The sequence below is a fragment of the Dermacentor silvarum genome, chromosome 2 (genome assembly GCF_013339745.2).
Source record: "Dermacentor silvarum isolate Dsil-2018 chromosome 2, BIME_Dsil_1.4, whole genome shotgun sequence".
Taxonomy (NCBI): Eukaryota; Metazoa; Arthropoda; class Arachnida; order Ixodida; family Ixodidae; genus Dermacentor; species Dermacentor silvarum.
Window position 1 is genome coordinate 49,327,462 of NC_051155.1, and position 16,957 is coordinate 49,344,418.

General features: G+C 44.2%; 2 protein-coding genes across 3 annotated transcripts in view; one reads left to right on the forward strand and one right to left on the reverse strand.

Annotated features, from left to right (window-relative positions):
* LOC119441456 (4'-phosphopantetheine phosphatase-like) overlaps positions 1-2,943 on the forward strand; it is a 131,227-nt gene extending 128,284 nt beyond the window's left edge. The window contains exons 16-17 of the mRNA XM_037706072.2: positions 608-824; positions 2,492-2,943. Of these exons, the coding sequence (XP_037562000.1) occupies positions 608-824; positions 2,492-2,548 (274 nt within the window). The 3' untranslated portion in view covers positions 2,549-2,943. The remainder of the gene's footprint in view (positions 1-607; positions 825-2,491) is intronic.
* Positions 2,944-6,988: 4,045 nt separating this feature from the next.
* Positions 6,989-16,957, reverse strand: part of LOC119440004 (growth hormone-regulated TBC protein 1-like) — a 44,896-nt gene continuing 34,927 nt past the window's right edge. For both annotated transcript variants that reach the window (XM_049661314.1, XM_049661313.1), the window contains exon 9: positions 6,989-15,993. In XM_049661314.1, the coding sequence (XP_049517271.1) occupies positions 15,898-15,993 (96 nt within the window). In that variant the 3' untranslated portion in view covers positions 6,989-15,897. The remainder of the gene's footprint in view (positions 15,994-16,957) is intronic.

Consider the following 16,957-nt stretch of genomic DNA (forward strand, 5'->3'; position numbering starts at 1 on the left):
TGCCGCTATCGGAGTCACCACTGCGGTCACCATTGGGGTCGGGTGTGTGTGTGATCACCAACCAAGTTCAAATTAATTATCCGGCGAAGGCTAACTTCAGGATCAAAATAACGAAAGTTTGGTCGCATAGAAATGTATGGGTGCCGGCCAGGACTTTCAGTCAGGATCGAATTAACTGGAGTCAAATTAACGGAAGTCTACTGTAAACTGAAACTCACCTTAGTTCTAATTTTTGCTACACTATGGTAGTTGCAGCATGAATTATATAACGAAATTGGTCATTTTTCTCTCACCTTAAATCATTTTAGTGAGGGACAAGCAAGTGGTGAGCTTGCGGGTAAAGTTGAGAACAAAGTTGTGGCTAACGCCTAGATTGCTCTCGTAAAAGAAAGCAGAAGCAATGTATTAAAATGCTCTTGGCATCGAGTGTTTGCTTTGGGTATGTTCATGGGGGCAATTGAAGCATTTTAGAAGGGTAATCCACCAGCATAGCTTGACTTAAAATTTTCCTTCAATGTCCCTGTGAGCAGAATGCCCTCAAACAAATGCGAAAGTAGAGAGATCTGACCGGAAGTGCTGTTGTGACGTTTCCACCACGCATGAACAGCCGCATCAACGTGGAGGTGGCCAGGCGCATGCGTGAGCTTGGCACAGACTTGGTGGTGTTGGAAGGCATGGGCCGTGCGGTGCACACCAACCTGGAGGCACGCTTTTGCTGCGAAGCCATCAAGGCGGCCGTCATAAAGAACCACTGGCTGGCACAGCGCCTAGGTGGCGCCATGTTTTCCGTCATCTTTCGCTACGAGACACCCGAGTCACGCCAGGTACACAGCTGCTCTCTTCCCATTCTTTCTGTAGTTTTTTCTGTTGGTGAGGCTGAAACTTGGAGAGTAATAAGAAAACTTAAAAGGCTAGGAACCGGGAAATGAGCGTTGGAATGGAAAACGATAGGTGTAGCCTTAAGAGAGAGACGGCAGTATGGATTAGAGAGAAGACACGGGTAAATGGTATTTTAGATGAGATTAAGAGGACGAAAGTGGGTTTCGCAGGCCAGGTAATGCGTAGAACGCATAACGCCAGGTGCCCAGGTACGTGCATCATCTGCTTAGGTGCTAAAGGTGAATCTAATAAGAAAATTATACATTTGCCAGCCCTGCAGCTTTACCAAGATTTCTCCAGTAATATGTACTGCTCATATATTACCAATTTAGTCAAAGTCAAATTTTGTTGCAGCTGGCCTTTAAAACATTGTGATTTCTGCGTCACTGACACTTCTGTATTGTAGAGTTGGCATATACAGTAAGAGCTTGTTGATAAGCATTGAAAAAAAAAAATGCAAGAAAAGCTTACTAACCAGGAAAACGTACGATCCAAAGTCACTAAAAAATCTCGCAGACTCAACTGTAGATGACATCTACGTTATGCGAAGCATGGTGTGAATTGTGGCGGCAGCCCATGCACGCCGAGCTAGTGGGGCACGAGCGGCCCGAGATGCACGTTGTCGTTCTTGCGGCTTCGGCAAGGTTACGTTTGCACTCCTTGAATATGGTCTGGGTCAGCAGCTTCTTCGAGCGGGGCATTCTGGCAGGAAGTTTTCACGTGCCCACACGGCACGAATCGTTGCGGCACGAGACGCTGTCGTGCATTGAGCTGATAGGACCCGAGCCGCCCGACATGTACGTTGTCGTTTTCCTACCGTGGTGTTTTAAGATGGTGACGTGAAACAGACAAAATTGAGCTGGTGGACAACACTGGAATACGATATGCTACCAGAGCGAAACATGACTCAGCCAGCCCTGCAGCAGGAAACGGCCGCGCATTTGGGTTATCGCTTATTAAAGGCGTGCAGTACGCTCTTCCAATGGCACTATGCCATGCATGGTGTGACAAGATAGATTAAGATGCTTATCGCAATCGCGTTGGCGGCAATAGCTGTGAATGCGGTGTGCGATGACCCACAAGGAGGTTTGCTGGTACCGGAATAGGAAACTGAGTGTGCACGAGCGTTTTCACGTGACTTGGGTAGACAAGTACTATGGGGAAGCTACTGCGGTGGGCAACTACTGTTCTTGATCGCACGAGTCTTGCGCCTTTTCTTGTTTGCATGGAATCTAGCAGCCGAAAGCTTTATCATACGATCACACTTTGCCGATGTACTGCACGTTGGTGCCAAAAGATTGTTTTCCGGGAACATATCAACTAGTAAAAAAAAACTGTGTAACTGTATTGGGTCATTTTTTGTGTATCGATTGCAGACATTGGTGCGTTGAAATCATACAACACGAGATCGGATCAACTGTACATTTTTTGCACTTGGCAATGCACATGTGTACATCGAAATTGTATTTGCTAGTCAATCATTTCTGCATGTCATCTGCTTGTTCTCTTATAGAAAACTGCAGTTTTTCTTTTGTTGCTCAATTATATACAGGGCAGTCTTAACTGAGTACGAATTGCGTTTTCATACATTCTCCTTTCTTGTGTCTTTTAGGAGCCTGCTGCAAATGCAACGTCGAACAGCACTTCTACCACGGTCTCATCTCAATGACTACGAAGTCCAGGTCTCAAAGCTGAGACGACCTGAAACTGAGGCGCCTTGGAGAGTGAAGTGTGTTACGTTTTTTGTTTTGTTTGCAGGGCCTCTGATTTTTTTTTCTCCCTTTTTCCCTATCCTAGGACAACCAAACAACACGGAAAAAAAAAATGTGAGAAATGTGTGCTCACTGGACTTTTCATGGTGTGCTGTGTGCACCTTTCTGTAGCCCAGCTTGCGTACATCTCAGATATTGTATATAAGCCATGTACAGAAACTGGACAACGTTTGTTTGTACATAGGAGAGACTAGACAAAGGATGTTGCCTCTAGCCGGCTGATGTATTCTGTAAAAGTTTTTAATGCAAGGGCACCCATTGCACTCTTCAAATAAAGCTTGAAGAAACTGGAGTTTGTGCTGATGATGTTCCTAGTGCACATTGTTCCTTGTGCAATGACATGTTCTTTTACTAAAAATTATCCAATAGGAAACACCTCTTTAAAACAATTCACATCCACACAGCACATCTGTGAAGTAAGCCTTCCACACGGTGTGCTCTCTGTATATATAGTGTCTGTGGCACGAGACAGTACGAGCAGAATAAGAACTTCTGCGCTTGAAACATGATGAAAGCAGTGATCATGCTTTTATGTGCCCTGTGAAGCACTTTTGCCCAAGTTTAAGAACTGTTGCAAACATTTGGATGACTCAATAATTTTTTGATGCGAAAAACTTCCCGCTGCTGGGGGAAAAGAAAAATAACTTGTACAGTACTAGTAAATTGCATTCTAAACCAGCCAAAGTCTGAACTTAGCCAGTTTTGAGGACATTTACAGCACCAAAATGACGAACACGGGAAAGTACTTTGAAACCTGCGACGTCGCACTGACATGCGGGCGCAGGGATTTGGCCGTGAAATTCAAAAAAGAAACTTGGGACCATTTTCTCCTCTAAGAATGAGCCTGCTACAATGAAATTGGCAAGAATAAAGTTTTGAAAGAACACTTTATTAGTCTAAATTGATTTCTCTTTAGTGTCCCTTTAATTTACTGAAGTTATTTCTTGATGATATGTTAGTTAAACGGACCGTGAAATTATTCTGACGATCGTGTACATACTTGCCGAGTCGCTACGGTAGGTCCTTCTGATCAATAACAGACAGATTTAGGCACTGTACGTAAAGCGTATCGCAGTGGTGCCGTTCACCTGCGTTTTTCCTTCCCACGCTATGTAGCATGGGTGAATGATTTCATTCAAGCAAGCGATCCGACTGACTACCCACGTTACGTCATCACGATTGCTTGAAACATGTCGCTCCTTTAAGGAATCCCTGAAACAGTTCAGAAATTTTGTAGGCTCATAAGGTACAACTGCAGTAAAACATTCACATCGCAATTTGTGTGAAGCACCTCATATATAAGAGAGCTACGGACGATTACAAGTTACCCTCCTCCATAGACATGCTTTTTCTCAACTCGCTCGCCAAGCGATCAGGACCTGAGCTTCACTGGCTCTGCATCACGATAGGACATCGTGTCATCTACTTCCGGTTGTCTTGGAGCCAGCACTCGAAGCCTCTCCAACCTCTCTGCCAGCCGCCTGGCATTCGATTCCAAGCGAGAGCTATCCAAGCAGCGTGCATCGTGAGCGTTCTGTCACAGCACTGAGCGTGTCCAGTGTTCTGGTAACCACAGCCAGGCTGGGCATTTTGACGTATGGGCGGAGGCGTAAACTAAAGCCTCTCAATACTACTATCGCTGTGGTGAAGCAGCTTTAGCGAAGACGTACGTGAGCAGCCTGATCGGTCAGCACGGTCCAGCCACCTGGTGGCACAGAGTTGAACCAGCCAAACAAAGAGCTAGTATTGTTGTAACCAAGTGTAAAACATTTTAAACATTTCGAAAAACAATGTGTTCACGATTACACTCCAGCAAAAAATTTCCACCAGCAGCAAATTAGAATACACTTCGTTACTGCTATATTAGTTCCGTGTTTCGTTGAGCTCTGTGACACCAGGTGGATGCACCGTGCAGGCCATTCATGTTTGCGCCTCCGCTCATCCCATAAAATGCTCAAGCCCAGTCCGCTTGCGCTTGCCTTTACCTGAATACCAGACACGCGAAACACTATTGTGGTAGTAATCTTTCAGTGTGAAACGGCCGCAAATGCGTAGATGCTGGTGCCGTAGATTTTAGCTTGCCCTACTGACGTCATATGGTCACCATGTGTCACTTGTCAAGGGCAGCTGAAAACTCAGGGGAGCGGTGCCACTGCGATCAGTAGCGATTTACATTTTTTAAACCTTATAATTGCACGCTTTACATGGAGCACTTAAATGTGTCACTTAATGATCAAAAGGGCCAACCCTAATGACTCAATCAATACGTTTGTACAAAATTATCAATATCGTTTCAGGGTCCCCTTCAGCTTACTTTTAGTAGCATACCTATGCATAGTAATTTGTGTACCGTTGAGAGTAAGTGCACAAGTGCAATAAATGTAGATGTTTATTCAAACCAATGTTGTTCTTCTTTCCGGGGTTTTACGTGCCAAAACCAGTTCCGATTATGAGGCATGCCGTAGTGGAGGGCTCCGGATTAATTTTGACCACCTGGGGTTCTTTAACGTGCACTACAACGCAAGCACACAGGCGTTTTTGCATTTCGCTTCCATCGAAATGCGGCCACCGTGACCGGGATTTGATCCCGCGACCTCGTGCTCAGCAGCGCAACGCCTTAGCTAACTGAGCCACCGCAGCGGGTATTCAAACCAATGGCTCACTTCCGTCTGATAATGCAAATCAAATCGTCTACTACAGCTCTGGCAATGGCAGCCGATGGGATGCAGAGGGGTTGTCACAGTGAAAATAGCAGCAGCGATGTCTTCTTTGGCGGCAGGAACATGAATGGCGCCAGTGCTGTATTGCGCTCGTCTTGCACTGCAGGTGTGTGCAGGGAGTAAACTGCAGTGACTGCACGCTGTAGGGGATGCGAGCGCTGCACGTCAATGTTAACGCCAACCTCCTTGGTGAGCACAGCGATCAGCCGCAGTTTTGAAAAGAAAGGCGCTTTTGTCAGAGAGCCAAGTTTTGTAATTTGCCCAGAATTATGGTAGAAAAATATCCTAACAAACCGAGATCTAGAAAAAAAGCATTGTGAAGGCAATTGAACGTGCCTTACGTGTAAAAACATGTCAGAAAGCAGACTTTGGTGTAGTGGTACAGCCTCTGCCTCTCACGCAGAAAGTGTAGCTTTGATTCCTATTGCCAATGTCGGGGGGGGGGGTTTTCTTTTTTGCCATAATTTTGTTTTTTGTTTTTGAATTCTAGAGTAGAGGAAACGTTACATATTGCCCATTTTACCACACTCACAAGTTAGCAACGGCTCTTATTATTTTCCACTGATGGCTACAAAGAAATCTTATCAGTATAATGCAGAGACAGTCGTAAACCTACATATTATAAGATATTTGCATGTTATCAGGTGTTTATCAAACCAAAATAACCCAATAACAGCTACTTTATAGCTTGTACATTAGATGCACATCTGCAGCAATGCAGCGACCACCCATGGCGGCATCCGTCTCTTTTCGCTTCATGTAACTCAATCCAGTGAACATTACACGCAGTGCTGCCGCATCTGCATCCACCACACGAAGTGCATCTTTAAATTTCGTTCCGTGCAGCCCAGGCTTCATGAGAACAACTGCATAGGAAAGAGATGCAGGAACACACTCGGTTAAAATCAACTGGAAGTTGACAATAGTTGCGTCACTGCACAAAGGAAGTGGGACATAGCAATGGCCACACGGTGTAAAAGTTGAGGAAGAACTATGCAGCTTGAGGGGAGGGTAATGTTTAACCACTCGTATCTGTGTTATAATATCACGCTGACACAAAATGTTTGTGAGAAAGCATTCTTGAGAGATGCCCTCTGTGTTTAGGTGTACGGCAAAAACATTTTCAGGGACCCTTTAAGCTCGGAGACACTGCTACACAATGGTTCATAATCATCACATCCATTTCCGCACTATATATATATATATATGATGCCCTAACATCTTTTTGATGATGTCCTAACAATTTTTTCACAGAAGCTTTGCTCGTTCAGCTTGCTTTTACTGTCAACAAGCAAGCAGAGCAATCAGTGCAGTAAAAAGGCAAGGCCTCTCAAAATGACCACTCGTAGGTTGGCTTTATCACGATCTCAATGGTTACAAAGATGACTGCTAAGCCGCTGTGACCTGGTTTATTTCTGTCGCTTTGTTCGCAAGTGCTTGACACATCTGCACAGGCCACGTGTCCTGCAGCATGAAAACAGCCTTCAGCTCGCCGATAAAACAAACAAACTGAAGAGTAGAGACTTCCACGAGTTGAAAGGCACAAAATTGCCCGAATGATGGCAGTAGCGAGCCTTGTCAAATTGCTCCCCGACACAAATTCAAACACAGCCGCTGCAATGTCAATGATCTTTATTTACATACGCAGTGGCTTGCAAAATACAAACTAGATCACAGAACATCTTTGTCTTTTTTCTCATGCCAAGAAAGACCTTCACAACTAAAGTGTTCTCAACGAGGCATGAATTTGCCATATGGCACCACGGGGCCCCATTTACAGGTAAAGCACACAGTTGGGGCACCTGTACAACATATCACAATGTCATTAGTACAGGATTCCCCCCACTAAGAAATATTGCAAAGACCCTTTACATACTTCTTACTCACCGCAAGTTTGGTGTACAGAGAAGTGAACCAACTCTCATGCGAAAACAACATTCTGCCACGTCAAGCACCACACAAGAGTAGACGGCATTAGTACAAGAAATGTTTTCCAAAAGTTCACAAAAGCACGTGCTCTGATAGCTACAAGAGTTCTTGCAGCTATTGCAGCTATAATTTTCTTGCTAATTAGTGTCGCACCTGTTGAAGGCACCACAGTTGTGATAATGCGTGTGCAAATTCTGAGTGATTTGAATACCACCATCTTTGATGTGATCGCTCACTCCATCGTCGTGAGAAGTCGTGCATCATAAATGTTCAAACATGTCGTCTTGTAGAAGAGTAAAGGTGCACATAGTGTGTGAATGAGTGACGCGAACCCTATCTTAGCCAAAAACTCCTGCATGAATAAGACTGTGCGTTTTATATCTAGAAAAGACTGGATCATTGCCAGTATATCATAAATGAGCATACCGACATCCCAAAAGGTTCATCGAAAGTTTATCCACAGCTTTTGCATTGATTCTAAAAAATTGGGCTACCTTTCAATGAAGGTCGCATTGAGTGGCAACAAAAAGCAATATATGTCAATGCCCTCCATTTTGAACTCCTTCAGTTAAACTTACTGTCTAGGTTGTTAAGTGAAAAGGCAAAGAATGTTTACGAAGACAGTGTTTAACTAAGTGTCGAGCACTTCATAGGACCACACTGTTACATTTTCGGACCACTGCCTTTCAGTCCTGCACACATCAAACTACAATCCTTCAACTACGCAAAAAACAAATGCAGGCATACTTCGCAATAGGGATAACATTGTCCACAGCAGCCTCTGTACACTAATTTGACGTGCCATAAAATGGGTCACTGTGATATGGGATTGGTACCGACACTGTGACATCAAAGTTCCAAAGTCTGATGATGACTGCACGCAACATGAATTGTTTCATCCATTCTTTCAAAAAATATTACTATCACAATGTGAACCAAGCCTGGTTAGAAAGACCTCTGGCTGAAAGCCTAGGCACACAATCCACAATCTTTTCATCCTTAACCCATAGCGACTTTCCCTTTGTCATGTAATGCCCCAATTAGATGGGCAAATTTAGTTACACTTTGACTGAGTGCACTACGCCACAGTGAGTGTCACTATGGCTGACACAGTGCTAGATGGGAAAGGTAAGTCGCAATCGGATTTAATGGAAGTACTGATTGGCCTGCACATTATGTATGTGTTATTCTAGGCAATATTTGACAAAAGAAGAACATTAACGCAATCAGTCGTGAATAACGAGACTGCTCTCATTGGCAAAGGAAAAATGCCGTTTCCAAAAAGCGGGGATGCTTGGAACATGAAATCGTAAAAAAAAAAATGATTTCGGAATTAGTGCCGGCCATGCAGTGAGTATTGCTTTATCTATTTTTGGAGCACTGTCATCGAGGCTACACACTACAATGCAGCAAAGCGAGTTCCATGGATGCACTCTACATTGGGTGTCACTAGTAAAGCTTTCCATGTGACAGCCTGCAAATTACTCTAATGACAAAGTGCACACGCTCAAGGTTATACTAAACTTGCCCATCTGACAAGAGTTATAGCCGAGTGCAGCCTACCAAAGAAGAAAGACCTGGCCTGATTACCATCACTCACATAACCAGCAGGAAAACTGGCAGAACAGTTGAACACTTGTCATAAATGCTGAACAACACTTGCATTAGCTGTGTGCCAGCGTTTGTTTAGTGTGCATATTTTCTGTGTTCCGTCTGTTTCTGTGCTGATAAGAGAGTCACTAGAAGAACTCGGCCAGCCATCGTGCCCCATGCAACAGCAATGCCTTCATCTCAACCCATGGGGTGAAGCACGAATTTAGCCTCTTCCAGTTCTCTACGTAATGCAAAACTGTGCAAGTAACATTTCGAACAGCTGTAATAAATCTGGGACGTGCATACAAGAAGGGTACAAGTGTAACAAATTTGAGTGCAATTACAGTATAATCACCTCATGCCATATGCTAAGTCTTGCGAAAGATGGGCAAGATAGCAGATATAACAAAAAAAACCTGCTAGTTGTTTACTTCACTCAATCATTTAATTGCCAAGACAGGAAAACAGAGGTGTTCAATTAGGGTAACCTGTTTGTCAAATCAAATGATGCTTGGAAAATGTGGGCTTTTAATATCAAGTTGAATATGAATAGCCCTTTTTATGAAAAATATGGCTGAGAGAGAAAGCATAAAAAATGTTACCTGTGTCCCTGAATACACAAGATGCTCTTTGTAAATCTGTCCCAATGGGCAGCTTGCGAACGAGCGGAAAGCGAAAGGTCATCGCAGTTCATGTGATCATGACAATGAAAATAGCAGAAACAAAAGGAACATCACATGACTAGATGCATGAAGGAAAATTGTAGAATGTGCAACTGCATATGTGCAGTGCATATTAACAGAAACAACTCGAAAAAAATTAAAAATCTGTGCTTACAGCTGCTTTTTCAGCTTCATATATTCAACCATGATGGCCTTTTTTAGTCCAAACCTTAATATATAAAACTTGATGTCAGCTCCTGCCTGGTTAGTTCAGATAAAATTAGAAACTGGAATCGTCTGCATGCCTTCGTAATAGAACAGCATACTTCTGCAACAGGCAGATTGGCCTTGCTAATAAATAAAAAAATGTGGTTACAGTGACAGTGTGTGCTGCTTCCATTATTTGCCAGTGATTGGCAACACCAGTCTACCTGTGGGCAAGAACTTACATTCTTCAGTGGCAAGGTACACAGAGGATGCCAGAAAGCAGGCAAATGCCAATTATTTTATTTGAGATGAAAACAAACAACATTTTGATCATGGAATGAAATTTGGGAGCCAGTAAACAAGCAAAAGTGTAAAATCTTTTCGATCTGATATGTTGTTTCTGTTACTGTTCTCATTCGTCGCAATTAACTATATGCAGGTCACTGTACTAAGGTAACATAGAAAATTACTAATCATATTGTTCAGAAAAGGAACAGATTTTGAACCACACCACCATACAGAAAGTCAGTGACGTGGTAGGCAATATGAAGAGAAATAGAACTTTTCATCAGTCGAGAAACGAGTCTAGGGGTAGCATAAAAACAAACCATACTTGGTTAGGTTGTTTGCAGGCTACCACAGAGCATCTCACCTCAACACTACTTAACAAGTGGTTACTCAGTACAGCAAAAACACTTTCCCCTTCCACCCCCCCCCACCCACATACCTATTAACCTACACTACTGAAGATAATTCATCCATAACAAAATACTGATGGAATAACATGCTTCTGGCTAAAGTTGCCTTTTAAGGGGCCCTGCAATGCCTTTTGAGCAAGGTAAATAAACCATAATAGACACAATGCAAATATTGAGTCGAATATTACTCACTTGCACACAGCATCGAAAGTACAGTATTGCTGTAAAGATTATTCCTGCTTTACTGTGGCTTTTTCTAAAACCTCACCAGCATTTGGTTGGCCTGATGATGCCAAGGAGTCATTCCAGGTCTGTTAGCTGAACTGCTGAGTACATCATGAGATATCATTAAGTTGGCAGAAGCAAAAAAAAAAAAATCAACAATGCTCTCAGTTTTACCATTAGCTTGTTCCAAATTTCAAATGGCCCATCCAAAAGGGGCATATGCTCAAGTTATGCTGCCTCCCTTCATTTCGATAGCCTATGTTGTGCAATGCATTTTTGCCCGCAAGTTTTCTACGAGCATCTGGAATTATCTAAATGCTGCATTAGTCTCGTTTGCAATTACTGCACAAATGCAATGGAACGCACTTCAATAGTCATGGTACTGAAGACAGACGTAAAGCTGCACCACTACTGTGCGGCCATTGGCTGCAAAGGCGCCAAGAGTGACGTGAAAATTCTACATCGAGTGGCTCAAGAAGCCAAGCCACAACCTAAGCCGCAACCGGATATACTAACCGCAAGCACGGTTAGTATACCCCAACAAGCTGCCAACGTCTGTGCAGCCAATGGTCACTAGAGTTACTGCGTTACTGCTTCATCTGGCAGCATATACAGTATATCGAAACTCAAGAGTGATTTGAACGGTTAACCCTTGACTGGCAATAACTCCCCTCGTACGCTATACATCCAAATACTTCTCAATGGAGGTGTTTTAACACCATATTCGTTTCATAAACCTGAGAAAAGGCATAGCAGGAACCCTTGGAACTCAATGCGGCCGGTAAATTACCGCCGCAAGTGTGTACCTTTATACAAACAGGCACGCTCAAATAGTCGTAAGTAAACTTGATATTTGGCACATACAACTGAACACTCAAAGAAATGAAGCGCTGAATTCTCAAATTAAATACTTTGATTTGAAATGGAACAGTAACAAGTCTCTAAACGTCCCCCCTTTTGTAACACACCACTTTTATGCCCATGAATGACTGCATTTACACCGTGAGATAAACAAAGCCACCCTCCCCCTCCGACTTTTGCCACATGTTAAAGCCGAAAGAGTGGTGCAACACGATGAGGTCAAAAACACAAAGTGACAAGACGTGTGCACCTACCAACATAGCGTCACTGATCAATCTTTTGGACATGGAAGGGGCCATAAAAATGTTCAAATAGTCAAACAGTACGATTTACCTAATTTCAAGAAAAAATATATCTTGTTAGACTTTACAATGAAAGCACAACAGTACATTCGTTTACGGAGTCTTGCTCAGTCTCGTGGATCAATGAAGTAATATCAGTGTGAAGGTCAAGGCTAGAAAGGGGCTTTACATTCTCTTGTCACGTGGCCCGATCTGCTTCAAGCATCGTAACGACGCCACAGAGTGCAGATGACGCGATCGTTACTGCATAAGTTCGGTTCAGAGTTTTCGGCTTACACACGAGCTTAATCTAAATAGTCCATTAAGGGGCACTAACAAACTTGGTATGCTAATTGTACATAAAAACTATGTTTATTATAACATAAAAAATGTCAATTTTTTTTCTCTCCATATGTGTTTGGATATGACGTGCTCCGTATTGTCTGGTGGCTGCCCTTTACTTTTGTTTTTCTTGTTCTCTTTAATTTTATTGTCTTCCTAAAAAACATGTGCTTTGAAAAGCAGATGCTTCTCACAAATAAATTGTCCAGTTAGCAGCAGACCTGACAACCCTACAATTCTTTTTAAATTCTACAGTCGTAGAAAAAGGATAGTAAAGTTTGGTGAAAAATACAAAAAAGTGTCCGATTACTCAAGATGTTGACTGTGCATTAAAGCTTTATAAGCTTTGTTCAATAGGGATACTATACTGTCAACAGGCGCTTTGCTCAATAGTTGCGGTAAGAAAGATCTGCACCACAAATGTTTATGAACTGTACTGATGAAATATTCACATAACGGTGGCCGAAATTTCATTTGCTGTTATGCGTTGGTTCTACAAGTTGGTGTCACTGCTGCACAGGTGGGTCCGTATCATAGCCACCTATATACGCTCCATGCCTGTCGGATCCCCACAAAACTGGCGTTGTCTAAGGAGGCGCCATTACGTAGGGGGAGAGTCATTAAATTTTCGCCAGGGTAACGACCAGCCTTGCCAGCACCCTATCACGCACCTTAAGCACCGGTGGCAGCAGAATGCAAAAGTTGGTCCGTGCTCTAAAAGTAACAATGATCATGTGCAGCTGTAGCGGATGATTTCGTTTCGAAAAGCAACTATAAGCAAAATATTTGTATTTCACTAATCATTACCACCCTTTTATTTGACATCCATGCATCTTTTTGTCAGCAGCAAACACCAAACATGTGAAAAGTGCACTTGAGACAATCTATAAGTGAGGCCAGAGCCCCATTTTCAACGACAGCCGCTTCTCATTGGTTTGCCAATGATCCCGCAGGCACAGCGTATACAGGAGGCTATGTCCACACACCTAATTATTGGGTCCGTAAAATCGGGCTAGGAAAAATTGCTCAGCGACTGTATTTGTATTCTTTTGAAGTAAACTTTGCCCTAAACTAGGTGCAAACAAAGTCTTTATTTTAAGGTTGCTGGTGTCACCACACTGATAGTAGCTCTAAAATCTGGCATTATATCATAAAACCATAAACGTTGGCCGGTATGTAGTAACTCACACATAAAATGAGAGAGAGGACTGATTGGCCATCAATGCAGAGGACAGTTCACGTTGCCGGGGTCGCGTACTTTGTCACCATTTTGCTTTTCCGTTCCTCTGTCTTCTGATATGAACGAGCAGCCACCTCAAACCAAGATTATTTCCCCAATGTGTTTGGTATCTTTGGTTGTTGATCGTAGAAACGTCAAGCGATTGAATGGCAGCTGATGGGTTTTTTTGCATGTGTCAGGGACTGTGGAATGCAGGCATATCATGAACCAACACAACTGTGATGTGTCACAAGTTGCGTAGGTAGTGCTTGGGCAGACCACAAATATTTTTATTTTCCTTATCACAGTTCATCGTCTTTCGCCGCAGTAACAGCGTTATCTGGAGAGAGATGGCAATAAGAGGTGACACTGGTCACTAAAACATTGTGTTCTATGCTTGCCAATGCACGAGGAAAGGTAATAGATTAAAAATGGCAGCGGTGGGCTTCAGAAGGTAAGCCTATTCCTTTGATATGAGTGATATGAAAAACTGATAAAAGGATTGATAGTGGTGTGACCATTTCAACTCGTGTTGATGGCTCTTCATAGAATTGAAGCATGTGTGAAGGGGACCGTAAGGTTAAGGCAAGGGTTTTGGCTGGAAGCAGGAGGTACATAGTAGAATCAACAATAGATTCTAAAAATGCCATTTTGACAGAAGCAGCTAATAATAAAAATGTACAGTCAACTGATTCACAACAGCTTAAAAACTGTTAAACAAAGACCCAACAGTCTGTTTAAAATCGGTATTTACCACAAAGAAACATGACACTATAGGGTCTCACTAGCAGGTCTTTGGCCAAAGCTCCTGATGAAGATATGTCAGTGTAGTAGATGTAGCAGCCACCACCTTTGCACAGGTCTGCAAGCTGCCCCACAGCATAAGAAAGGATCAAGTGCATGGCAGGCAGTTCGAAGGCAAGTTAGGAAAAGACCACAGTGGGGAAAAAAAGAAGCTGGCAGTCCTAATGCCATGTGCAATGTCATTTTTTTTTTTTTTCGTCCGCATGCACACATCTAGACATCAAAGGGGTAGCACGTCTGAAGAGTATTTCAGGAAAGGAACTGGAGAGAAGTGATTGACTGTGCACAAACTGGGGCCACAAATCCTGGCTGCACCGTGCCTGTGGGCACACACTGTTGCTATCGCAGAACGAGTCCTGATCTTTATTCATTGGCAGCCTTTGCTGGCAACACTGGCAGCATGTGCCACGGCTTTTCTGTAAAAAGGAACAGGCTGCGAGCATCACTGCGCACAAACAACTTTTTCAAACCAGCACCAGGCAAAGTTCAGTGCAGTAAGGAAAGCACTTCACGCAGCTCATTCCAAGACCTAGCAGGCGACACCATAATAGCTTCTCACGTTTTTTTTGCAGAGGTAAGTGCAAGTTTTCCAAGGTGACGAACAGCAGCTAGCCCTCTGAATCAAAAGCCAACTGGACCTCGTGGTCACGTGTGCCCATGGCCGTGTTTACCAGCAGAACAGAAGACGCAGGCGGCAGCAACGCATTCAAGGTGATTGGCCATCAAGCGCACGGGACAGTTCACATTGCAGGGGGTCTGATGTAAGCACGAAAACAAACGCGGCAAGGTAAACCCGCCAACAATTTGCTAGCAATTGTTATGTCCCTCTCTGCTACACGATTCAGCTGGCTACTGGCTGCGAGTTGCACAAACCAAAGCTGCTGCACCGATTCTTGCACCTTACATACCTTCTTTGGTTTGGCGGAGACCAAATTTCCTGCTTCCAACAATGAGTCCACGCACTTCAGGCGAGAGTAACAGCAACACGCACAAGGACCATGCCAAACAACAGTCGCATGAGTGCTGGCTGACTGACACAAGATGAGTGATTCGTCTGAACCAAGTGAGTGACTGATCAAAGCAGAAAGCTGCGACAGTGTCTCCGCCAGGAGGTCACCAGTTGAGTGCAGAGGCGATGCACCCTACTCAGCGCACATCGCTCATTTCATGAGCAGTCCCAACTGCATGCTCTGAGCAATGCAATAAATACATGGCCACAATGCTTCTCGAAGTCAAGCTGTCTGATGCAAACATAACACACAGACGCAATAAAACCAAGCTGGCAGCTAAGATCACATCGGCTTGCAGCTGCCAATACCGAAGCACTTCGCAAGCAAGTAGTGTAGCATACATGTGCGAAAGACTTTCATGACACTTGGACTTGAACATCGCACTCTATGGCTACCAGTGACGCTGCACATCTGAACACTTGTTTCCCGATTGCAATCAGCCACCATGGTCAACTTATCTCTGCTCGCATAGCTGTCTCAGCAGGAGATAGTCACGCACTACAAATTCACAGCAGGCAAGCTGCGCTACACAGCTGTCACCCCTTTGAACAGCTCCAAGATGGGCCACGCTCCCCAACTGGAAGCAGTTGGACAGGGCCACAATTTGGAACTTGACAATTAGGAATCGGCTATGCATGCCCCAACCTCGCCATGCGCATTCCGAAGGATCCTCTGTGTGGCCAACAGCGAGGGGGTCACCTTCGTGCAGCTGCAATGACCCGCTCCCGACAGGACGCGCGCAGCTGCTCAATGTGTGCCCGCTTCAGTGACCTGGGCTCCTTGAAGATGGCCTGCATTTGCAGAGAAGAAAAAGTCAGCACAATGTACTCAGATTAAGTGAGTAAATCTGACCAAACTTGATCCAATGTATACCAGCTGAATAATTATTGCAACTGATTCAAGAAATTATGAAAACATTGGTTGGGCTGCTGTGTTTCCAATACATTTTCACCAAATGAACTAACCGAAGCAGTCTGCAATTTATTAAACCATTTTACTTCTATAGCCAATGCAGTAACAGAGTAATGTAGTACTACCTCTGCAGCAGAAGAAGACATGTGCAGAATACTGGGAACAATTATACATTGTGGGGATGCGTGACTCTCGCGCATCTCCTGTAATCCGGCTTTACTGCGTGGCTAAGTGCGGGCGGCGGTCGTGGTGGTTGCAGCGCATTGCGAGAGATGGCGTGAGTGTCGCGATGCTAACGCCACCGAACTGCGGGGTGACTTGGGAGAAAAAGGTCAAAGGCGCTTCCTCTTGGGCTTGGGGATCGGCGGCCAACACGCACGAACGCTTCGCACGTGCGCCGGCCCGCTTCGCGCCACCGTCGCGCGAGGCTAAGAGCAGGACACCGGTATGGACGAACACAGATCGTTCGAGCGCGCCACCGTTCGCGTGGCTGTACACGGGAACGACTAGGCGATGGTGTCATAGCATGGGGCGAACGTATTCGCTCACTATCGGGTCGCGGTGAGTCGGACTTCCGCGATTTGTCGCGCGCCTGTGTGAATGTTCTATTGGTTGTAATTCGGCTAGTGTGCATTAGTGTATGAAAGGTGCAATAAATGCCCTTTTGATTGTTTGCACTACTGTGTTGTCGTTCCTTTGCCCCAAGAGCATGTGTGAGACCCCACAACATCAAACAACTATTGTGCTTACTTTGAATCTTGCACGGCTGTAGACATTTCAACGCAAAAAGTAGGCAGGGATTGAAAAGAGACCACATGACACAAGCACTGGGTCGTGTGGCTG